Source organism: Nomascus leucogenys, chromosome 11 (genome assembly GCF_006542625.1).
Source record: "Nomascus leucogenys isolate Asia chromosome 11, Asia_NLE_v1, whole genome shotgun sequence".
Taxonomy (NCBI): domain Eukaryota; kingdom Metazoa; phylum Chordata; class Mammalia; order Primates; family Hylobatidae; genus Nomascus; species Nomascus leucogenys.
In genome coordinates this window covers 44674080-44698959 of record NC_044391.1, presented here as the reverse complement: position 1 = coordinate 44698959, position 24880 = coordinate 44674080, and the positions used below count along the sequence as shown (strand labels likewise).

The 24880-nt window shown below is 53.3% G+C and overlaps 1 protein-coding gene across 5 annotated transcripts in view; it reads left to right on the top strand.

Annotated features, from left to right (window-relative positions):
- ACTN4 (actinin alpha 4) overlaps nucleotides 1–24880 on the top strand; it is an 83050-nt gene that overhangs the window by 35040 nt on the left and 23130 nt on the right. For all 5 annotated transcript variants that reach the window (XM_003252652.4, XM_030822217.1, XM_003252651.4 and 2 more), the window contains exons 2-5: nucleotides 17908–18022; nucleotides 18297–18416; nucleotides 22218–22304; nucleotides 23329–23416. In XM_003252652.4, the coding sequence (XP_003252700.1) occupies nucleotides 17908–18022; nucleotides 18297–18416; nucleotides 22218–22304; nucleotides 23329–23416 (410 nt within the window). The remainder of the gene's footprint in view (nucleotides 1–17907; nucleotides 18023–18296; nucleotides 18417–22217; nucleotides 22305–23328; nucleotides 23417–24880) is intronic.

Genomic DNA, 24880 nt, shown 5'->3' with positions numbered 1-24880 from the left:
CCTCACCCAAGCCCACCTTGCAGTCCACACACAGCCACTGGGATTGGGGTGGTGTTCTCCACGCAAAATCTGGCTGTGCTTCTCCCCCATGAGGCCCTCCAAAAGCTTCCTGTTGTTCTTAGGATGAAACCCACACTGCCAGCTGAAGCTCCTCAGGCTCCCACCCTCTACAGACTCCTTCTGCTCCAGCCACACCCACCAGGCCTGAGTTCCCACCTAGCGCCTTCCCTGGGAATGATCTCCCCCTGGTTGGCTCTTGCTACTTATTCAGGCTCAAATGTCACCCCCACTGAGAGGCCTTTCCTGACCTGCTGAGCTTGATTCCCTCCCCTCCCCAGTCACATTACTCCATGTTATGGTACCCATCCCTGTCTCCTTAGCTTGTTTTTGTCTGTATTGGCTCTTCCACTAGACTGTAAGTTGCATGAGGGCAGGGATGTCTGTTTAATCCCAGTGCTCAGGATAGTGTATGGCTCATGATAGATGCCCAATACATTTTAAAATGAGAATGAATGAAGTTTGGGAGAGGCTCAGAGCAGTGAGTCTCCCCCTTGTGGGGGGACGGGGGAGTGCCTGGGAGGGGCTATCTGGTGCCAGCGGTTTGGAGTGGCTGGGATGACTCTGGAATCCTGTGAGGCCCAGTCAGTTTCTTTGGTTCTCATGCAGTGCAGTGCCCTCAGACCTAACCATTTTGTTCCATGCTGGCTTGAAAGGGTCTGCCTCCCTCCCAGGGCATCCCCTGCCTCTCCTCTTTCTCGCCCCACCCCCCACCCTCCCCCAGAGAAAGCAGGTGGTGAGGGCTCTCTAACCCAGACAGGACTTGCTGTTCAGCCCCAGCTTGAAATTGATTTCCTCCAGCCCTCCTTGAGCCAGGCCCCGCGAACAGAGTAGGGGTCTGAGCCAGGCCTCCTAGGCCACTGGTGGGAGGGAGAATGAGACAGCTGTTTGGCCCACAAGCCACCAACTTTTCCCCCCCTTCTCTAAAAGACACACAATGGCAGTTGGGCTGCACCTTTGTGAGTCACCGGTGATAGCCCGTCATAAATTGTTATTTCCTATATTTCCAGAGCAGCTTTATCGGGCGTTGCCTGTGCAGTCCGGGAACCGATTTGATACGGGGTCAGTTAACACGCTGTCTTGTTGAAATCTGTCATCATGCCCATATAAGGCAAACTCCTTGGGTTACTTTTTACCTTGGCAGAATCACAGGAATGTCAAGGTAACCAGGCCACCTCAGCATAGCTCTGATTCTCACCCGGTCACCTGACTTGCCCGCCCTCCCCCATGACTCACCCAGTGGCTCAGCACGGGGCCTGCTGCACTGTGGCTGCTGGAATCTGCCAAGGGCCTCCTGGGACTGCCCTTGGTTTTGTGTCTTCCTTAGAGTAGATCAAATGAGAGGAACCATGTGAAGTAGCTCACACAGGGCCTAACAGAGCAAACACAAGAAGTGGAAAGCAGCCTTGGTGTGGCTTGAGGTTAGTTTGGGGGTCGCGGGGGTCCCAGCTCTGCTGCTTAACAGCTGTGTGGCTGTGGGTATATCCCCCAGCATTCGGAGCCTTATCTGTAAAATTAGAGCACGCAGAAGAAACCCTGGTACACACTAAGTGCTCAATAAATGTGAGTCATTTGTGTAATTATAGTAGGGTAGGCCTTATGCCCCACCCAATCATAAAAATGCCTCTTGCTGTCGTTGGTTCAGGCTCAGCCCCTTAGTAGTTTTCATGGGGCAGGTTGACATGATACCCAGAGTCCTCCTCGGTCCTCTTCCCATGGTGTAGTGAGAGCACTCAGGACCACCTAGGCCTTTCCTGGAAAACTGAACCCACACCTTCCCGGTGCTGCCCCATCCTGGTCCCCCACCCCCTGCAGGACAAACCACTCCTCCCTTGTTCTGGGACCAGGAGTCAGATCTGCCCCTGAGAGCAGCAGGGGCCCCTTTGTCCTTTGACGTCATACCCACACCGCTCCTGGAGACAGCCACCCCTTCATGCCAGCCCCAGGAAGGCTTGTAGGTGGGGCGAGCCAGGGTGAGAGTGTAGCCCTGTTCCTCGGCCAGGGCAGATGTTTCACCATTTTTAATGGAGCAATTATGAGTCAGAGGTTTCAGTCTCTACTGGTTCCTCCCGATCCTATAATTACTGTTTGGCTATAGAATCCTATTTTGGTCTCTTTTCTTTTCTTTTCTCTTGTCTTTTCTCTTCTTTCCGTCTCTGTGGTCATGGTCAGGTTTTTCTTTTTTTAAATCCTTCTAAGACACTGTTAATGTTGTCTGTTTCATTCATCCAAGGAATCTGAGATGGACTGAATATTGTCAAGGGAAAAAAAAGAGACCCCAAGTCCAGAGTGATTCCTTAACCCACCCAAGTTGCTTTTTTTTTTTTTTTTTGAGACGGAGTCTTGCTCTGTAGCCAGGATGGAAGGCAGTGGCATGATCTCAGCTCACTGCAACCTCTGCCTCCCGGGTTCAAGCGATTCTCCTGCCTCAGACTCCCAAGTAGCTGGGATTACAGGCACATGCCACCACGCCCAGCTAATTTTTGTATTTTTAGTAGAGACGGGGTTTCACCATGTTGACCAGGATGGTCTCGAACTCCTGACCTCGTGATCCACCCGCCTCGGCCTCCCAAAGTGCTAGGATTACAGGTGTGAGCCACTGTGCTCAGCCAACCCACCCAAATTGTGTACCCCACACCATCCTAGTGCTTGGGAGCCAACACCCACTCACAGAAGGCTAAGGGCAAGTTTAGATAACTCTTAACACCACCAGTTAGTTGCCTTCTGGCAAACTTCAAACTCCAAGCCAGAAATTTCTGGTTGGAGTCACCTCCCAGATGGACTCAGGGATTCATTCACCTCCTCATCCAGTGCTCATGGAGCCTCTGTGAGGTGCAGGCCTGGAGAGGAGCCCTGTGGCCTCAGCAAAGGGCAGGCAGGCTGGTGAGCACCCAACCTCTGGAGCAAGGGGACTCAATTATGCAGATAAAGGCCCCAAATCCTCTCAGTGCTCCAAACTCACCCTGCTTCTGAAAGGGATCTTCTTACCCTGGGTTCAGAGAGTAGGAAGCCCGCGGGGACTGAGTATGCATGAAACAAGCCCAAGTCTGTAGGGCTGTACATGGTCAAGATCACAGATTTCCAGACCAAGCCGGCTCCACCCTAGCCGGGATGCCCATCCCGAGACGTCCCTCTGCTTTCGAAGGTATAGGAGAATGGCCCTGACTTGGCCGGGTGGACTGTTGAATCAGAGCCTCTCAAAACAGGAAAAAGGAAAAGATCACCAAGTAGGCATTTCAGTTGTCAAAGACAAAACCCTTACCACGATTAAAGATTATTCCAGGGCCTGGCACATTCACCCTTCCACCAGCAGGGCCCAGTTTACGGATCATTTGAATACTAGCAAAAAAACAAGCCACCTGCTGGAGAGATGAACAGAGGGAGAAACAGGAGTGTTTGCCCTGCTTCCAGACACCCCTTTCCTGTGGCATTTCCTGCACCTGGCAAGATCTACTGGGGAATTCCCGGGGTCCCACTAGCTCAGGACGGGTGTGTAGCACTTGCCTAAATAACAATCCCATCAGTGCCCTGTCTGACCTTTTCTCCCCAAATGCCAAAGCCCTCCTGTCTGGATGAACAAATCCCTGGGCGGATTTGTCCAGACTAAAACATTAATTCTAAAGACTGGGCCCCTTAGGCACTCGCTAGGATTCCAGGCCATACGGTCTCAAGGCCAGAATTGGCTTACTTGGCTATCTTTTTGAAAGATCAAAGTTTAAACCAGACGATCTTTAGTCCCCCACCCCCACCCTGAAACCTGAGCTCAGCTGTAAGCATTGAAAGTAAATGGGGTGTTTGTAGCTCACCCTCCCTGTTCTCCAGGTGAAGGGCCCCGTGTCCCTGATCATTTAATAGCAAAATGCTAGATGGGGCCAGAGGAGGCGGAGGGCAAGGCCCCAGCCTCTGCTGCTGCCCTAATTTTAAAACTGCCTTTTGGGAGTGGAAGTTTCCTCTGTTAAAGGTAGTTATTTCAAGGTAGGCCTCACCATCTCCTCCTCCTGGTGAGAAGCTCTGCCTGGAGGGCTGAGCACTGCCTCCTGCTCTGCTCTGTGGGCTCCACCTGCTTTGGGTTTAGACCTATCTCTTCCTGTGCAAGTGGACTCTGCTTAGGGAGTGCAGGCTCTTCCCCTTGGGGAGAACCCAGTTCTTTGACGTAAAATCTGAGTGGTTTGGGTTGGTTCGTTGGTTTCCCGTGTGTGGGATGGCTCCGGAAGTCTGTTTGAGAACAGAGGCAGGCTCAGATGGGGGCAGCTCCTACCCTGGGCCGCCTATCCCCCTTTCCCCTGGGGTTTCTTTTAGCTCCAAGCGTCCATTCCAGTCTAACAAATCTGGTAGCAGTCTCTTTTTTTTTTTTTTTTTTTTGAGACGGAGTCTCACTGTGTTGCCCAGGCTGGAGTACAATGGTACAATCTCGGCTCACTGCAGCCTCCGCCTCCCGGGCTCAAGCGATTCTCTTGCCTCAGCCTCCTGAGTAGCTGGGATTACAGGCATGTGCCACCACGTCTGGCTAATTTTTCTGTATTATTAGTAGAGATGGAGTTTCACCATGTTGGCCAGGCTGGTCTTGAACTCCTGACCGCAAATGATCCGCCTGCCTCGGCCCCCCCAAAGTGCTGGGATTACAGGCATGAGCCCCTGCACCCAGCCCCTCTGGTTCTACTGAGACCTCAGATCTTCCATTTATGGAACGAGGGGGTTGGATTAGATTGGTGGCTCTCAGCCCTCACTTCATGTTAGACTCATTAGGTAGACTTTGTCAAATGTCATTGCCCAGGGCCCACCTTGAGGGAATCTGTCTCATTTTGCCTGTGGTGAAATTCAGGTATTTTTAAAACGCTCCGAGGTCCCATACATCTGTTGTCAATTGATTTTCAACAAGGGTGCAAGACCATTCAATGGGGGAAAGAATAGTGTTTTCAACAAATAGTGCAGGAACAACTATTAATAGATACCCATCTGCAAAGAATGAAGTTGGACCTTTACCTCACACCATATACAAAAATTAACTCCAAACGGATCAGATACCTAAATGTAAGAGCTAAAACTGTAAAACTCTTAGAAGAAAACACAAGTGTAAATCTCATGACCTTGGGTTAGGCAATGGTTATTAGATATGACAGCAGAAACACAACTGAAGAAAAATAGATAAATTAGACTGTTTCAAAACTGGAAACTTTTTGCTTCAAAGGACACTATTAAAGTAAAAGGACAACCCACAGAATATTTACAAATTATATATCTGATAAGGGTCTACTGTCCAGAATGTATAAAGGACTCTGAAACTCAACAGTAAAAAGACAAGCCAGTTAAAAACGGGCAAAGGATTCAAATAGACACTTCTCCAAAGAAGATCTACAAATGGTCAATAAGCACGTGAAAAGGTGTTCAATGTCATTACTTATTAGGGCAAATCAAAACCATAACGTGGTTGGGCCTGGTGGCTCATGTCTGTAATTCCAACATTTTTGGAGGTAGAAGTGGGAGGATGGCTTGAGGCCACGAATTGGAGACCAGCCTGGGCATCATAGTGAGACCCTGTCTCTACAGAGAATTAAAATAAAAAATTAGGCCCGGCACTGTGGCTCATGCCTGTAATCCCAGCACTTTAGGAGGCCGAGGTGAGTGGATCACCTGAGGTCAGGAGTTTGAGATCAGCCTGGCAAACATGGTGAAACCCTGTCTCTACCAAAAACAAAAACAAAAAAACCCACAAAAATTAGCTGGACATGGTGGCGGGTGCCTGTTGTCCCAGCTAGTGGGGAGGCTGAGGTGGGAGAATCGCTTGAACCTTGGTGGGAGAGGTTGCATTGAGCCGAGATCACGCCATTGCACTCCAGCCTGGGCAACAGAGTGAGACCCTGTCTCAAAATAATAATAATAAAAATAAGAAATTGGCCAGGTGTAGTAGCATACTCCTGGGAGGCTGAGGTGGGCGGATTGCTTGAGCCCAGGAGTTCAAGGGTGCAGTGAGCTATGATGACACCACTGTACTCCAGCCTGGGCAACAGAGTGAGACCCCAACCCTAAAACAAACCAAAAAACCACAATGAAATACCACTGCACACCCACCATGATGGCTATAATCAGAAAGTCAGATAATAAATATTGGCTAGGATGGGAGAAATCAGAACCCTCACATGGCTGGTCAAAGTGTAACGTGGTGCAGCTTCTTGGGAAAACAGTCTGGTGGTTCCTCAAAATTTAAACATGTTTTGTATTTTTAGTAGAGACGGGGTTTCACCATGTCACCCAGGCTGGTCTTGGCTCAGCCTCCCAAAGTGCTGGGATTACGGGCATGAGCCACCACGCCCAGCCAAGTTCCTCAGATTTTTAAATATAAGCGGTATCATATGACTCAGCAATTTTACTCCCAGGTATATGCCCAAGGAAATTGAAAACATGTCCACATAAAACTTGTACATGAATATTCATGGTGATGCTAATATCCAAAAGATAGAAGCAACCTAAATGCCCATCAGCCAATGAATGGATAAATAAAATGTGGTATATCCATACAATGGAACGTTATTCAGACAGGAATGAAGTACTGATACGTGCTACAACATGGCTGAACCTTGAAAACATGCTAAGGAGAAGCCAAACTCAAAGATCGTATACCATATGGTTCCACTTGTATGAAATGCCCAGAATAGGCAAATTGCAAGAGACGAAAAGTAGGTTAGTGGTTGCCAGGGGCTGGGGGCTGGGTAGGAGGGAGGTGGGGTTGGGGAGTGACTGTACCAGTTTTGCGGTGGTAGACATGTTCCTTGTATTTTTGGTTTTTTGTTTTGTTTTTTGTTTTGAGATAAGGTCTCACTGTTGCCCAGGCTAGAGTGCAGTGGCACTGTCATAGCTCACTGTAGCCTCGAATTCGCAGGCTTAAGTGTTCCTCCCACCTCAGCCTTCTGAGTAGCTGGGACTACAGGCAAGAGTCACCATACCGAGTTAATTTTTAATTTTGTTTTTTCTTTTTCTTTGAGGTGGAGTCTCACTCTGTTGCCCAGGCTGGAGTGCAGTGGCGCGATCTCAGCTCATTGCAACCGTTGCCTCACGGGTTCAAGCAATTCTCCTGCCTCAGTCTCCTGAGTAGCTGGAACTACAGGCGTGCGCCACCACACCCGGCTACTTTTTGTATTATTAGTTAGAGATGAGGTTTCACCATGTTGGCCATGAGAGACAGGACTAGCTGGATTTCCTAGGCCGACTAAGAATTCCTAAGCCTAGCTGGGGAAGGTGATTGCACCCATCTTTAAACACGGGGCTTGTAACTCAGCTCACACCTGACCAATCAGGCAGTAAAGAGGGCTCACTAAAATACCAATTAGGTTAAAGGCAGGAGGTAAAGAAATAGTCAAATCATCTATCATCTGAGAGCACAGGAGGAGGGACAGTGATTGGGATATAAACCCCAGGCATTTGAGCCGGGAGTGGGCAACCCCCTTTGGTTCCCCTCCCGCTGTATGGGAGCTCTGTTCTCCCTCTATTAAATCTTGCAACCGCACACTCTTCTGGTCAACGTTTGTTCCGGCTTGAGCTGAGCTTTCGCTTACAGTCCTTCACTGCTGTTCACTGCCGTCACAGACCTACTGTTGACTTCCACCCCTCCAGATATGGCAGGGTGTCTGCTGCATTTCTGATCCAGCGAGGCGCCCATTGCTGCTCATTCGGGCTAGAGGCTTGCCATTGTTCCTGCCCGGCTAAGTGCTTGAGTTCGTCCTAATCGAGCTAAACACTAGTCGCTGGGTTCCACGGTTCTCTTCCATGACCCACGGCTTCTAATAGAGCTGTAACACTCACTGCATGGCCCAAGGTTCAATTCCATGGAATCCATGAGGCCAAGAACGTCAGGTCAGAGAACAAAAGGCTTGCTGCCATCTTGGGAGCAGCCACCATCATCTTGGGAGCTCTAAGAACAAAGACCCACCGGTAACAGCCAGGCTGGTCTTGAACTCCTGACCTCGTGATCTGCCCGCCTTGGCCTCCCAAAGTGCTGGGATTACAGGTGTGAGCCACCTTGCCTAGCCTTGTTCTGGAATTAGATAGTGGTGATTGTTGCACAATCTTGTGAATATACTAAAACTCCCTGAATTTTATGTAAAAGGGTGAATTTTTTGGTATGTTATGTGAATTACATTTCAATTTTTAAAAGTTGAGTCTCCAAATTATGTACATATTTAAAGAGTACGTGAAAGAGAGGGAGAGAAAGAAAAGCTGGATGCAAGATGCTGCAACCTGATTCCACTCACTTCTAGATTTATTGAGTACCTACTATGTGAAAGGCACCAGTCCAGGCAGTGGGTTCCCACAGCGAACAGAACCCTCCTCTGGGGAGCTTATGCTGCACTTGGGAGGGAGACTGGTTATGAACAAAGAACATAGTTTTCGATGGTGATAGGTGCAGTGAGTAAAACAATGCAGTGTGAGGCCGGGTGTGTTGGCTCATGCCTGTAATTCCAGCACTTTGGGAGGCTGAGGTGGGCAGATCACCTGAGGTTGGGAGTTCGAGACCAGCCTGACCAACATGGAGAAACTCCGTCTCTACTAAAAATACAAAATTAGCTGGGCCTGTAATCCCAGCTATTTGGGAGGCTGAGGCCGGAGAATAGCTTGAACTTGGGAGGCAGAAGTTGCATTGAGCCAAGATCACGCCATTGCACTCCAGCCTGGGCAACAAAAGCGAAACTCCATCTCAAAAAAAAAAAAAAAAAAAAAACCCAAAACAGCAATGCAGAGTGGAGTGATAGCCCAGGGGAGATGGCAGAGTCCGGGAAGGCCTCCTGGGATGCTGACATTTGAGGCGTGTCCTGAGTGATGAGACAAAACCAGCTCTATAAAGAGCTAGACGAAAGTCTTAGACCAGTATTTCTCATGAGGAGGAGACAGCACTCCAAAATCCATCCTTTGGCCTGGCGCGATGGCTCACACCTGTAATCCCAGCACTTTGGGAGGCCGAGGCGGGTGGATTACCTGGGATCAGGAGTTCAAGATCAGCCTGGCCAACATGGCAGAAACCCATCTCTACTGAAAATATAAAAATTAGCCGGGTGTGATGGTGGGTGTCTGTAATGCCAGCTACTCGGGAGGCTGAGGCAGGAGAATCACTTGAACCCGGGAGGTGGAGGCTGCAGTGAGCCGAGATCATGCCACTGCACTCCAACCTGGCGACAGAGCGAGACTCTGTCTCAAAAAACAAACAAAATCCGTCCTTTGCAGCAGCAACACACACGCTTTCTGGCACCTCATAGTGGGTTGTCCAAGACTGGAACACTGGCTGCAGGGAGGGGGCCGGGTGCAAAGAGCTGGTTTCTGGGTGGACACGCAGGACCTTTGGAATGCTCACTACCCCACTCAGCAGTATTTATACCTCTCCTACAACTGCGAAGTCAGAGCTTTTTCATGTAGGCTGAGAAAACTCCGAATAAGGCAACTTCAGGCCAGGACATAAGACGCATTCCATATTTCACTGTAATTGCTTTCAAATTAGGTTATGTCGTCATGTAACAGGCACACACCGTGCACTTGCTTTGCCCTGAGCCGGGGTTGGGTCCTGGACAGGCAGCCCTGTGTGTCGCTGAACTGCCGCAGCACCAGCCCTGATTGCCTGGGCAGCGGGGCTGTCTGCGTCCCACGTTGCTGCACCCATCTAATTTGTGGCTGTGTTATCGTGACCTGCTCATTTTCTGTCCTTTCAACCTGCTCCCTGGCTTTTATCTCCTTCAGAATCTGGTGGCAGTGGATCTTCAAAAAGTGCTCAGGTGTGCAGTCTCACAGACGCTCCACGGGCCCCCTTGCCAGGGCGAGCACCTCTGCCTGTGCCACTGGTAACCCAGATTCTAGAAGGCTTAGCCGTCTGGCCCTGAAAGCGCCTTTATAGTTGGTGATGAAGCCCATGGGCTGGGGAGCCGTTTCTGCTTTCAGGAACTGAAAAGATGCCCCAGTGGGGCTAGGCCTTGCCTGAGGTCTGGCAATAGCCTGCCAGATGGGTGATAAGAAGGCCTACCCAGGTGATAAGCCTACCCAGGAATAAATAGCTGTACCTCCCCTGTGTCCAAGCCCTGGACATCCTTCCCTAGGACCTGTGGAAGCAGGAACCATGGGCAGCATCAGAGGCCACAGCAGGCAAGGTGGGAGTTCAGGAGGTGGGACGGCGCCCTCCGCCTCAAAGCAACTGATGCCCCAGCAGAGCGACAAACCCTACACGGTATTTCAGAGCCAAGGTTTGAAAACTCCCAGGGTGCTAGGGAGCTCCTTCTGGCCTCTGGGTACCTGGGGGTGGGGCTGGCTGTGGCCAGTTGCAGTCAACCCTGAGCCTGGGCAAAATGTATGCAGGCTGGTCCTCCTAGGTGATATTCTCCTAGGCGGGTGGGCAGTGTACACCATAGAAAAGCGCTGCGGCATGAGGCAGCAAACGGTTTTTTCAAAAATCTTGTCAAGCGCGGGGTCTGTGGAATCCACATGTGAGCATCAGCCTGGTGAGTGGGGAGAGTGAAGCCTGCGATCCAGTCTGGATCCTGTGCTACACAGGGCAGAGCCGGCATGCTCACCCCTCCTGAGGGATCGCTCGAGCCTATTTCTAGGCCTAAAGCGACTTTGCAGGAGACTCCCTTTATTCTGGGCTTAGTGGAATTCCAGCTTCCAACAGCCATTTCCCTCCACCCCCTTCAGTTCTGAGAACATGTTTTGTAACAGGAAGGCAGGAAGAAAAGAGAAGGCGAGTTTGTTCAGCTGGGTCAGCCGCATCCCACCAGGGCCCTTTCTTCCCTCCAGCTCACCATCTCTCTGTCCACTGGAACCACTCGGTTGCCCTGTGTCTGCTGAATGTTTAATCAGTGCCCCAGAGTAGAGACGGCTTTGCCTCTTCGGGTTGAGGCAGGGAGTCATTGATGAATGGCTCATTAAAGCCCACTGCTGCCACATTCCTGGGTGCTTAGGTCACCTCCTGAACAATATCCATCATTCATTCACCTACCACCCCACATCCTGGCGGCTAGGAGGGGTCCCTGTGACGCAGGAAGGACTTTATGACCAGAGATGCTAGGTCTCCGTCTCCCTCCTGCAGCCCACAGTGACAAAGCAGAAACTGCTCTTGGGGACCCCTGAAGCCTGCCTTAGCTGGGTCACCATGGGCCTTGGCACATGGAGAGGTGACAGTGGATCCCAACTCAACCGACAAGCTTGCTTTTCTCTGTTCTTCCACCCCCCTTCCCCCCACTCACACCCTGTGCTATTTTAGCAACCAGAGAAGCCTCTTCAATAGGCTGCCCGCGTGCAGGGGCAAGCTCTGAAGCCTCCTCTCTGTGGTTTGGTTCACATGTGTTCTCAAAGACAGATGAGTCCACATCCTTCCTTCCTCCCTAGATAGGTCAAGGGCTGGGTGCAGGCTGCTTTCACAAGAGGGCCAGGGACAGACTGGGAGCAGCCGGGCCACCCTTTGAGAAGCAGGCGAGCTGCTGGGGCGTCGCTCTGCCTGCCTGCCTGCCTGCCTGCCTTGCTCTCTGAGTTCACCTCTAGCTTGGGGACCAAGGGTGGGCTGGGGCCTTCTTTTTTTTTTTTTTTTTTTTTGAAACGGAGTCTTACTCTGTCTCCCAGGCTGGAGTGCAGTGGCGCGATCTTGGCTCACTGCAACCTCTACCTCCCAGGTTCAAGAGATTCTCCTGTCTCAGCTTCCCGAGTAGCTGGGATTACAGGAGCCCGCCACCACGCCCAGCTAATTTTTGTATTTTCAGTAGAGATGAGGTTTCACCATGTTGGCCAGGCTGGTCTCGAACCCCTGACCTCAAGTGATCCACCCGCTTCGGCCTCCCAAAGTGCTGGGATTACAGGCGCGAGCCACCACGCCCGGCCCTGGCTGGGGGCTTCTTGACCTGACTCTGCTGTCTCTCCCTCACTGGCCAGCACCTCCCATTCTACTCAGACATCGTGGAATGAATGCCCACCCCATGTTTGTATGTATCATCTGTGTCTGTGTGACATTAAGCAAGTCACTGAACCTCTCCCTGCCTCAGTTTCCTCACCAAATGGAGATAATATCTCTCGTGATCATGGGGTTGGAGGTTTTAAAGAGTTGCTAATGTGTAAATAGTAAGAACTAGCAATTAGCCATTATAGCATAATTACCTTTAATATGTCATGCCCCCCGCACCCCAATACTGAATGTAATTTTGGGGGGGGGGGCGGGTTGAGACAGGGTCTGACTCTGTCACCCAGGCTGGAGTGCACTGACACAATCTCAGTTCACTGCAACCTCTGCCTCCCAGGCACAAGCTGTCTTCCCAACTCAGCCTCTCGAGTAGCTGGGACTACAGGCGCTCAGTACCATGCCTGGCTAATTTTTGTAGTTTTTGTAGAGATGGGGTTTTGCCATGTTGCCTAGGCTGGTCTCGAACTCCTGGGCTAAAGCAATCCTCTCGCCTCGGCCTCCTAAAGTGCTGGGATTACAGGTGTGTGCCACCATGTCTGGCTGGCCAGAATGTAAATGATAACTGTTTTGCTTCCTCCTGTGTCCAGTACATGATAGGGCTCCAAGTCAGTATTTGTGAGGCAGGTGCATGCCTCTTAGGTGCAGTCCTGAGGGCATGGCCACTGCCATGTTCTGGATAGTCAGAGTCGCTGCTGCCCCTGGAAGATGACCACGATCATGAAGCCCAGGAGAGCTCGATGCTTTTTGCCTTTCCCTCCTCCCACAGAGGGCTGGCAGCTCTGGTTCCTCCCGAATGAAATGGAAACCTTGAGTTTGCATTTCTTCTTCGGCGTGCCAGCAGGGCACCTCTGCCTTCCTCTTCCTGCCAGGGGCAGGGAGTTTCTCTCAGGGGCTCTTCACCCTGCTTTATTCCTGGCCATCACACATTGACCCTTGTCCCTTTCGGCTCTTTCCCCACATGGCAGGGACAGCATGACCGTTTAATGGCTTTGTGAGGCCAGCATGCCAGCCTCACTCCTTTACTCCCTCCCTTCTCAGAGCAGGCTCTGTCCCTTCTGCAGGAGGGCTTTGGCACGTGCTCTTCCCAGTATCTGGAAGGTCTCCCTCATTTTTGTCTTATTAACTCCTCATCCTTCAGCTCCGAGTTTGAGAATGACCTCTTCAGGGACACCTTTCTGTGTCTGCCTCGCCAATCACTTGGTGCCCCCCTCCCCCCACCACCATGCTGACCGCACTCTTCTGCTCCCATCACAGGGGAGGGGACACAAACTTGGCCCCAGGAGCCCAGCACCTGGCTTTAAACCCAGCTCCGTAACTTTCTAGGTGTGTGACTGATGGGAGCAAGCCACTTCACCTCTCAGGCCCTCCGTTTCCTCATCTGTAAAATGGAGGCAGTACTAGCACCTCCCTCCAGAGATGATTACGAGGGTGAGAGAATTAGTAAGTGACCAAGTGCCTCGAGCAGTGCCCGCCCCTATTAGACTCTATGGAAGTGTCTGCTGCAGTTATTGCTGTTATTATTACCACTTTTCCTAAGGGCATTATTTCTGGAGTGGACTGATTGCTTGATTAATGAGATCAGACCTGGAGCCTCATGAGAGTGTCTGCTTTTGCTCACTGTTATGGATTCGGCACAGGGCCTGGCCCTCTGCTGACCCCCAGCACATGCTTGTCCAGGGAATGAATATGTACGGACCCATGGTGGCCTGGGGCATCATGATGTCGGCTGCCCACATTCTGAGAATTCTGCATGGTGGAGGGCGGCGTGGTGGGCGCATAGGGCCTCCATCTATAGAAACCACCTCTCCACACCATCCACCCCACGCAGCGTAGTCTAAACCGGGTAGGGAGAGGAAGGATGGAAGCAGAGTGTTATTTTTGTAACCAAGTAGAAAAAGCGATGAATTTTTAATGTCCCATTCGAACTCCAGCTCCTACTCACCAGTCTCTCTGCATGGAGAAGTGGCCGTCGTGGTTGACCTGTTACCAAGGGTGGCCTTGTGAGTACAGGCTCTCCTCACCAGAGCTGAGGGCTTTGTGAACCTCTGATGTCAATAGATGCCCCTCATCTTCCAGGAGGACAGAACAGGGCAAAGCAAGACATGGGGTGAGGACAGGAGCACATCAGTGGGGTTCCCCAAGCCTGTGTCAGGTCTGGATCTGGGCGGGAGTTCCCTTCTGCGTCATCCAGGCCAGGCGAGTGGGCGTCCTCCCCGAGCACCTGTGCTTGGGGCTTTGCCTGCGTCAGTCAGGAAGACAGAGCACACGGAAGAATTACCATTGATTTCAGAGCAGACCTTCCTTTGACACGCATTTAACACAGCACAGAGTGATTGACATGCATCCTTGTGTTTAATCCCTATCTTAACCTCTCAGTTACGGTCCTGTTTATCAGTGAGGAAACTGAGGCTTATTGCTTGCCTGAGGCCTCAGTGGCAGAGGCAAGATGTGAATCCGCACCTGTGTGATGCCCAAGCCAGAGCTCTTGTTTACTACCCAGAGAAGATGAGCACAGGTGGGATGTATGTATGGAGGGCAGGTAGTGCAGCAGCCCCTCTGAGGGCAGGTGGCCAGAACCCAAGCGCCGAGGTTTGTTCACAGCCTCCACAAGGTGGGGTGGGGCCATCCACAGAGGGTCTCCTGCCATCCCATTTTCCCTGCATACCAGTGGGTGGTCTGAGGGCCTTTGCAGAGAAGAGACTGGATCTCAGCGCATGCTGGTGTGTGTGTGTACATGCACATACATGCGTGTGATTCATCTGGCTCTTTCTTTATGCCAAGGAGCCTGTCAGATGCTTTAAATGTATTTTCCCCAGTTTAGTTCTTAGAACACACTGCAGGAGGTAGATTCTGATAAATCCATCTTACAGGGAAGGAAACAGACTTAAGTAGGTAAAGTCACTTGGTTGAAAACATGGAATGAGTAAGCCAAGGGGCTGGCATTCAAACCCAAACCCAGGTCTGTGCCCCTGCAGAGCCTGCAGGAGCAGCCCACACAGGCTGAGGCTGTGAGGGGTGCTGTTTGCACGCGTGTCCGGCCTTCCCTGCAGCCCAGGTGCCTAGGTCTGGGCCTGGCAACACCAGAGCATGGGGCCTTGCCCTCGGGGAACAGCCCTCTTGTGTCCTCAGGCTGTGGGATGTGTCTCGGCTACTTTGCTGCCCAGCAGTGCCTGCTGTCAGGCACATGGGAGAGTAGAGGCCTAGCATCCGTGGCCACTTCCTTCCCAGCCCATTTGCTGCTGCCCTCTGCTCCGCAGGACTGCTGGGCTCCACAACTGCTTGCTGCCTGCCATCAAGGCTGACAGTGCTCTGGGGCTGTAAAGGTGCAGGTGCCGTACTTCCCACCCCCTGGGGCTCGCACATGGTAGGAGAGAAAGCTCATGTGCATGGAACATCCAATAAGACTAAAAGTGACTGGGGGATGCTACGGGAGAGGTGCTGAGGGTGGGCCAGGGACAGAGCAGGCACACTGTGGAAGGGGTGGGCAAGACTCCCGAGACCAGGGCAGGGAGGGAGGAGACGCTGGGAGGCACAGGGCCATCCAGAGAGCTGCCACTTCCTGACCATTGCCATGCACGCTGCAGGCATGGCCATCTTGAGTCCTCACACTGCCCGTGGCCTAGGTGGGGTCTTCATCCCCATGTTGCAGAGGAGGAAATGGAAGTTAGGAAGGTTGGGTGACGTGCCCGCATGAGTGGTGTAAGCAGGGTTCCCACACTGGGCTCTCTGAATTCAGCATTGTATGGGGGAGGCTGGGAAGGTGAGTTAGTACTCTCCGTAATGAGAACCTGCTTTGGGTCCCCTCCCCTCAAGGAACTCATAGCCATGGGAGGGTGGGAGACAAGAACTGTTAGAGACCAGAGAGCAAGGGCGTGATGCGGTCTGCAGGCCGTCCGAGGCAGAACCGGGTCAGGGAGGCCATGGTGCGGGTACCCTCCAGGCATGGCATTTGGCCTGACTTTTGAGGGGTGCCCAGGGCTGGCTACATGGCGGGGCAGAGGTATCTTTAGTGGGGGAACAGCGTCGTGCCACCAGGAGGGGTCTCTGTCTCCCAGGTAGAGGAATTCTCCATGGCGAGAGGTGGTGGTGGCGGGGGTGGTCTAGCTCTCCACGCTTGCCCCCTTTCGGATTTGGAAGGAAGCCCCATGCTGGGTCCACGGTGTGGTATGGCGTATTAGGCAGCTGCTTTGTCTGGGAGGGGGCTTTGTTTCGAGTCTCCCTGAATGAGCAGGGCTGGCGACAGTTGTCAAAACACATGGTGCTTGGCCAGAGCCTCCGTAGAAGCCCCTTGTCCTCCGCGTGGTCTCCGCCTGCACCTGGGCCGTGGAATGTGCTCTTGTGTGTCCCTGGCTGTCTGCCCGCTTCTACACTGGCCCCTGCAGATGGAGGGGGTGGGGTACAGGGGTTCCTATAAGAAGCAGTCACTTGGGGTTTTTCCCAGGCCCTGTTGCAGGAGGGTGCGTGGGCTGGTTTCCCTGAAGGCGCCTGGGCATGTTGGCATTAACTGATCTGAGATCTTCTGTGGCCCTGATGTCTATGAGCATGCCCCAGCTTGCGGGGGGCTGAGTAGCTGGGCACCACCAGGAGGCTGTGTGCCCTGTGCTTGGGTGTACCCATGCCCTGTCAGCATCGTTGGTCTGTTAGGGTCAGGGACTTAGGCTTCTTGTTTAGTACCCTCCTTCCCTTCCAATTGATCCTCAGAAACATTTTCCTTAGATGCGACTGCCTAACCCTGGTGAGGGCGCCTGCCTCCCACTTGCCTTCCAGCCTCCTCTAAGCTGCACTGAGTCTTAAAAATAGGAAGGATAGGGCCGGGTGTGGTGGCTCACGCCTGTAATCCCAGCACTTTGGGAGGCTGAGGCGGGCAGATCAGTTGAAGCCAGGAGTTCAAGACCAGCCTGGCCAACATGGTAAAACACCATCTCTACTAAAAAGACAAAAATTAGCTGGGCATGTTGGCATACACCTGTAGTCCCAGCTACTCAGGAGGCTGAGGCATGAGAATCGCTTGAACCCAGGAGGTGGAGGTTGCAGTGAGCTGAGATTGCGCCACAGCACTCCAGCCTGGGTGTCAGAGCGAGACTCCTTCTCAAAAAAAAAAGAAAAAAGAATGGGAAGGATGGGGCATGGCATGTTCTCCAGGAGAGAGAGGGGCGGGGGCATCTTGCTCACAGGAAGCCAGGCAACATAGGCGTGTGCGCAGGGCTCAGAGGGTCTGTGTTCCTGGCCTTTCCTGGGAGGGCTTGCTGTTGGGCTGCCCAAAGCTCAAAGAAAGACTCGAGGAAATCCTGCATTTATGGGAGCTTTTCTTTTCCTGCCACTTTCCTGTTCTGGCTTGTATCTGTGCACGTGATTAGAACGTGGCAGCCTGAGCTCCTGCCTCAGAAGAGCAGCCACGGGTCACGGAAGCCAGGGTCCAGCTAGGGCCTTTGGGTCTGGCTGGCAGATGAAGGGCTGGCCTTCATCAAGAAAATAAGCCCCATGAGGGCAGGAGCCCGACCTGTTGATTCCACACCACAGAGCCTGGTGCTCAGTCGTGTTTGTGTGACCAAGTAAGCCGGCGATGGGCTGAGGCACTTTTATCTGATGTGTGTACTGGTCTCCTTTGAGGCAGCTTGGGGGTGTGGAAAAAGCACATGTTGCCAAAATTGACAGACTTGGGTTCAAATCCAAGCTCTGCCACTTACCACCTGGATGGTCTCGTGGTGGGTCATTAACCACCCCTAGCCTCAGTTTCCTCACATCTGCCTCCCGGGGTCACTGTGAGGATCAGAAACAATGTGTGTATCAGCCATGTACGGTGTGTGTCAGCGAGTGCTCTGTGGCAGCTGCAGTTCTCCTGAGGTCAGGGCTGCGGCCCGGCAGGTGTGTGGAGAGAGCCCCGACGGCCAGGCTGACTCTGCGCACTGTCCTTTATTCTGCTTCCCCAGACCTTCACAGCGTGGTGCAACTCCCACCTGCGGAAGGCAGGCACGCAGATCGAGAACATCGATGAGGACTTCCGAGACGGGCTCAAGCTCATGCTGCTCCTGGAGGTCATATCAGGTGAGGCTCCCAGCCATGCAGTGCAGCCCAGCCCTGGCACAGGTGCTCTGCCACAGCAGTCCCCAGAGACCCTGCCCACCCAGCTGTCCCATTGGTCCTGGGGAGGAGAGGGCACCCCTTAATAGCTGCATGGCGGTCTGGTGGGTGGGGCCAGAGTGGCCTGATGGGCCAACAGAGGAACCTGGTTTTGAAGAACAGAGGAGACTCTAAAGCTTCTCTCCCTTTCTTTCTCTCTGTCTCGCCCCCTCTTCTTTTCTCTTTGTGCATTTCTCAGGGGAGCGGTTACCTAAGCCGGAGCGGGGGAAGATGAGAGTGCACAAAATCAACAATGTGAACAAAGCGCTGGACTTTATTGCCAGCAAAGGCGTCAAGCTGGTCTCCATCGGGGCAGAAGGTGAGCTGGAGATGGGGCAGTGAGGGTCCTGCTCAGTTTCTGACCTTTAGGCTCTGCAGCACAACATCTGCATTCTGAAGAGAAGTTTTGTTGGTGGCAGGGTGCTTGGGGCACTCAGAGCCCCAGTACATACTCAGCAGTGATCACAACAACTGTTCTTGATACGATGCTGGGCCCACAAGCTCCCCCAACCCCTTGGAAAAATCCGGTGGGCGCAGTCCAAATCTAGGAAGTGCAACCCACCCAACCACGGGGGCGGTGGCTTCTGCAGGGGGAGGGATGGTTTGACTCAGGTAGCCCTCACTGGTTCTCCTTGTGCCAGGCACAGCAGACAGTGACAAACACGTGCCATGGCCTCTCTCTGTACCAGGAACACCTTTCTCATTATGCCCTGCCCGGTATCAAAGAAGGGGACTGGAGGCCCCGTGTCAGGCATTGGGACAGGGAGTGCATGGCCAAAGGTCAGTGCCCAGACTTTGCCCTGTGTGCATGGGCTTGAAGAATTTCGCCTCTGACCACCCCAGGATCCTCCTGGGCCCCATGTAGATAACCAGGACCACAGTCCACTACCTGCAGGCCCTCACTAGAGCAGCAGGCCCTCCTGGGTTGAGCTCCCAGGCGCTTTTAGAGGCAGGCGAGGCCTGATGGAGCCCAGAAGCTCCCCAGCAGCGTGGGCTCGCAGTCTGCTCATTAGTCAGAGTAAGGTTTCTTCACCCTGACATCCATGTTGTCCCAGCTTCTAGAAAAACAAAGTAAACTAATTGCCGTTAATGACAGGGCTCTGAGAGTTTGGCCAAGACTCCGGGCCAGAATGTGTGTACTGAGTTTCAAGGCTCTGCCCTGGCCCAGGACCTCTGCGATGAGGGGTGCCAAGCCTTGCATGCCACAGTCGAGGTGGTTGGTGTTTGTTTAAAAAAATCACAACCCAAAAATTCAGTCAGGCCCTGAGATTTTCTGTCCTTGCATGGATCTTTCCTCCAGGCTCTGTTCCAGCCTTCTGCTTCTCACAGCTGCATTTATTTTGCTCAAATGCTAGTCTGTAAATACAGAAGGGGTTAGAGGAGAGACCCATGGCAGTCATCAGTTTTCATTGGAGAAAAACTTGGTCTAAAAATGTTCTCTGTTCATGCCCAAATTGGTTCACTCCCAATCCCTGCGACCGTGGGGCCTCAGAACAAAGCCTAATGGAGGCGATCCTGGGACTCAAGGCACCTGAGAACCCCGCCCCACCCTGTCCCCCTGTCCTTCCACATGATCGGGCATTCGCGGGAGCACTGGCTTCCCGTGGGGGTGATGAGAGGGACTGGAGGCACAGCTGTAGGTCAGAGAAGCAGCTGGTGGATGTGTCATGAGAAACGCCATCCTCTTCTCCTCACTGGAACTCCATAAGCCCTCGGTGACCAGCTGCACCTGTACCCGCTGAGCCGGGGAGCTGCGGCCTTGCCCATCTCTGCAGGCCTGGCCCTCGGGGTGCACAGAATAGATTTCCTGAGGCTCCAGCTGCCTCGCTGCACTAAGGGGCAGGTGGTGCTGCTCAGTTTCTGGGTCTGGGGCTCTGAACCCTAGGACAGGGTGGACACTGGGTCCCTCCCCTGTCTCTCGGCAGCAGAATGAGCATATTTCCTCCTCCCAAAACCCGAAAGCTGTGGCTCATGGACACCCCCTTCCTCTGGGTGTGTTCCCGGGGGAAGGTGGGCCCCATCTTCTCTGTGACCTCTCCACCTGCTTCCAAGCAAGCCTGCCCTGGAGTGTTCTGCTTAGAGGTCAGTGAGCAGGGTCTCCTGTGGTGTCCAGGGCCTCCAGCTCTGCAGTTAGCTTTGGAACTCACCCCTGTGCCCAGCCCTTCCCCGAGAGTGGTTGCAGCAGTGGAGCCCCTCTGTCTTCTTTGGAAGCCACTTCACCATGCCCCTTGCATATGGCATGTTGACAAGTCGGGAGGACTGCCCTAGGCATGGCTGGTTGGCGGACTCCGGGATGAGGCACTGCCTTCTCTCACCCATCCGCAGACACACAGCTGCCCTGGGCCTTGCAGAGATGGTTTTTCTCTGAAGAGGGTGTGGTCCAAGCCCTTCTTTTGAGAAGTTTCAGCAATTTTTTTTTTTTTTTCTTTTTTTTGAGATGGAGTCTCACTCTTGTCACCTAGGCTGGAGTGCAATGGTGCAATCTCGGCTCACTGCAACCTCCGCCTCCCGGGCTCAAGCAATTCTCCTGCCTCAGCCTCCCGAGTAGCTGGGATTATAGGCACCCACCACCACACCAGGCTAATTTTTATATTTTTGGTAGAGATGGTGTTTCACCATCTTGGCCAGGCTGGTCTCGAACTCCTGACCTCAGGCGATCCACACCTGCGTTGGATCCCCAATTGCTGGGATTACAGGTGTGAGCCACCACACCCGGCCGCAAATGTTTGTTTTTAGGTTAGTTCAGAAAGCGTGCAGCCTGGCCACCTGGCCTCGGGCCCGTGCTCTCCCCTTCCTGACAACACAGCAGCTATGCTTGTTCCTCACCAGCCTTCCAGGCACTGGATCCAGTGGTGGTCAGAGCAGCCCCGCCCTCATGAGGGCAGGCAGATGGTGAACAAGTAAACAGCCCGACCAACACGTGATTTCATGTAGTGATGCCTTGGGGGCAGCACAGGGGCCAGGGAGAGGAACTGGGTTGGGGAGCTCCTTGGGACGGGCAGTCAGGGAAGCCACCGTGAGAGGTGACACAAGCAGTAGCTTGCACGATGAGAAGGACCAGCCAGTTGAGGGTTGCAGGCTAGGTGCGTGCTTTGTGAGTGGACAGAGCGCATCAAAGCAAGAAAGAGCCTGGCTTGCCCAGAGGATGCAGCTAGAGAATTCCAGGAGGATGGCAGGGCCTGGGCCTTCAGGGCAACAAGCCCTTTCCCTGTGGGCTAGGCATGGTGGCTCACACCTGCAATCCCAGCACTTTGGGAGGCCAAGGCGGGAAGATCACTTGAGCAGGAGTTTGAGACCAGCTTGGGTAACATAATAAGACCCAGCCTCTACAAAAAGTTTAAAAACTAGCCAGGTGTTGTGGCATGCGTCTGTGGTCCCAGCTACTCGGGAGACTGAGGCAAAAGGATTGCTTGAGCCCAGGCAGTCAAGGCTGCAGTGAGCTATGACTACACCATTGCACTCCAGCCAGCCAGACCCTGTCTCAAAAGAAGGAAACCAACCATGCTCGCTGCTGTGTCCATGTGGATTATGGGCGGGAAGGGTACATAGGAGGCAGCCGCATTGAGCTCTGGAGATGACAGTGGCTTGGTGGAGAGTGTCGGCAGTAAGATTGGAAGGAAGTGGACAGATTCACAATAAACAATAATGTAGTGCACATTTGCTGACTGCGAGATGAAAAAGACCACCTTTGCCCTGAGAGCGGGGGCCCGGGGTGCCCCCCTGTAGTCAGGAGGTATGCAGATGAAGGCAGAAATGTACAGAGCACTGAGAGTTGAGAGAGGTGTGAACAGAGGCCACACACCTGGGACCGGCCTCTTGGAGGAGTGGTTTTTTTAGTTGGGTCAGGAGAAGATGCTGGCTGCAGGGCCAGAGACCCTTGTGGCCAGAAGCCTGCAGGCACTCAGCAGCAGGAGGCTCTGGGACAGCGCTGCCTAAAGACTGTTCCCTGTGTTTTCTCCTGAGGAAGGTGGAGGAGGACGGGCCTGGGAGATGCAACCGGCATGGGGGTGGTTTGGAGCCTTTCTCTAGATGGGGCTGGAAGGCTACCTTCAGGTTGGGTGGAGGAGCCTCACTCTGGTTTTAACGACCTTCTGCCCTCTGCCCCCTTCCCTGTGTGCAGAGATTGTGGACGGCAACGCAAAGATGACCCTGGGAATGATCTGGACCATCATCCTTAGGTTCGCCATCCAGGACATCTCCGTGGAAGGTGAGAGCCACCTGTACTGCCCCCGCTTCCCACCTGAGTCAGGGCCGGTTAGAGGAGAGCTGAAGTGTGGTCTTCGTGCCTCAAGCCTCTTCCTGTTTCCTTGGGGTCACTCACAGGGCCTGGTCCTCACAGGAGTAGTCAGTGGGTGGCAGGTGAAGGGAGGCTCCTCCCAGCTGCCCACCTTTTGGCGCCAGTGCCTTCTGAGTGCCTTTGCTCTCGCAGCCTCATCTCAGTGGACCCTCACGCCACCCTCATGAGATGGGCTAGGATGGCTGGGCCCGTTTTGCAGTCCAGGAACCCAAGTCCCAGAACAGACTAGTGAGAGAGTTGGGCCTGGGCCTGGTTCTCTGTCTGCTCGACATCCCCATCCTTGAAACTTGGCCCCCATGGACCCGTTATGAGCTCAGGCCGTCCAGGAATGGACGATTTCGCTTCCCTGCAAGCACCTGTGTGCACACAGGATGGGCAGAGCCACCTGGGCCAGCGTGCAGGGGCTCCCAGGTGCTGGGTCGCAGTGATGACCGGGAGAGATGTGCTTCCTGCCCTCGAAGGGCTCCCGGTCTGTGAGGACAGCCGAGCTATCCACGGGGAACAGAAGGGTCCCCTAGGCCTCTCCACAGCTGGTATTTCACCTTGTTCAAAAGAGGCCAAGGCCGGTATCAAGGGCTTGTCTGCAGTGTGTTCTGGTGGTGAAAGGCACAGGCTTGGTGGCCAGGCACATGGCACAGATTCAGGCCCTGACACCACCACCTCCTGGGGCAGCCCTGGTCAAGCGACTCTCCTCGGGGCCGTGAGGATTAAGCAGGGCCGTGTGTCCTGGCAGTTGGGCCTGGCACATCCGTCTATATCCGGAATGGGAGTGGCTGTCCCGCTGCTATCACTGCTGCTGTTGTTAGGACTGATGCCCTCTCCCCTTGGGTTTTGTTTGACCCCCCAGGCCTGAGCCGAAAGTCCCATCCAACTTGGGCTGAGTTCTGAGGTTTTATTTTTGAGCCAGTGCTCACTGTCTTTGTGTGTTTTGCAGAGACCTCGGCCAAGGAAGGGCTCCTTCTCTGGTGCCAGAGAAAGACGGCCCCGTATAAGAACGTCAATGTGCAGAACTTCCACATCAGGTAAGCGTCAGTCCTGGTCATCCTCTCCCTTTCTCTGGGAACCTGAGATCCTTCCTCCCACCTGCCCTGTTTCCTGTGTTTTTGTCGTGGTCTGTGAGATGCCAGCCCTCAGTCAGCCCCTCCCTGGCCATAGGCCCTACAAGCCCATGGGAAGGTCACCTGGTCCTCTCTGAGGAAGAGGAGGCAGTTTCCCAGCCATCCTGGCTGAAGGCAGTAAGGTCAGCCCTCTCGCCAGCCTAATAGAATCTTCTTTGTCCCCAGGCAAGGTGACTCTCAGAAGCAACAATAAAGCTCTTCATTTTTTGAGACAGGGTCTTGTGCTGTCACCCAGGCTGGAGGGCAGTGATGCGATCACTCATCCCTGCTGCCTTGGCCTAGGCTCAAGTGATCCTCCTGTCTAAACCTCCCAAGTAGTAGCCACACCTGGCTAATTTTTAATTTTTATTTTTAGTAGTAACAGGGTCTCCCTATGTTGCCCAGGCTGGACTTGAACTCCTGAGCTCAAGCAGTCCTCCTACCCCGGCCTCCCAAAGTGCTGGGACTACAGATGTGAGCCACTGCCTGCCTCTGGCCACTTCCTTTATTTTGACAGCTCAAGAGTGAATTGTTTTTAGAGTTGCTTTTAGAGTTGCTAGTAAATTTAGTGTTGGGGAAAAATGTACTCTCTGGCTGCTAAGATGAACAACCCTCAGCTCCGCCATGAACCTGCTTCCCTCAGGGTGAGTGGAAGATGAGACATGTCCACCATCGCCGTAGCTGAGGCGAGCATGGGCAGTGCCGCATGAGGTCCAGGGGGCGGCAAGAGGCGGGCCTGCCTGGTGGTTGGGAGCACTGGCTCTGGGGGCGGTCCTGAGGTCAGATCCGGTTTGCCCTGTGGCTCCACCCTCTGAGTCTCCTGGACTGCCCGCACAGGAATAAAGAGCAGGGCCTCATGGGATTTGCAGCGGCCTCAGGCTCTCCGGGATCCTTGCTGGGTGCTTTTCCCATTGTGCTCACCCTGATAGCATGTGGTCCCTCCCTTGGTCACTCTTCTCTGTGTGTCTCCTTTTTTTTCCTGCCACTAACTGACTGAATCTTTCTATAGTTTCCATTCATTTTCTTCAACTAGTAAGTATCTAGCATGCCCGCTGCATGCCGCTAGTGGAGATACAGTGGCACCCAAACAAAGTCCCCATTTGTGGGAAGTTTACGCCACAGCGTGGGGACCAGCTGTGAGCACAGCGGCCAATAATCCTGCAGCATAACTTCAGTGAGAAGTGCTGCATAAAGACAGGGAAGTCAGATGAAGAAAGTTCCCTGGGTGGCCTTTCTGAGGAGGTGACATCGAGCTTGACCTCAGAGGGAACCAACCCTTAAAGGGTCTCAGGGAGGAGAATGTGACCCATCTAGCTTGTAACTGACCAACTTGTGGCCTTGGGGAATGTCCCTTTCTTCCAGAGACCCGCATGCCAAGTGAAATCCTGG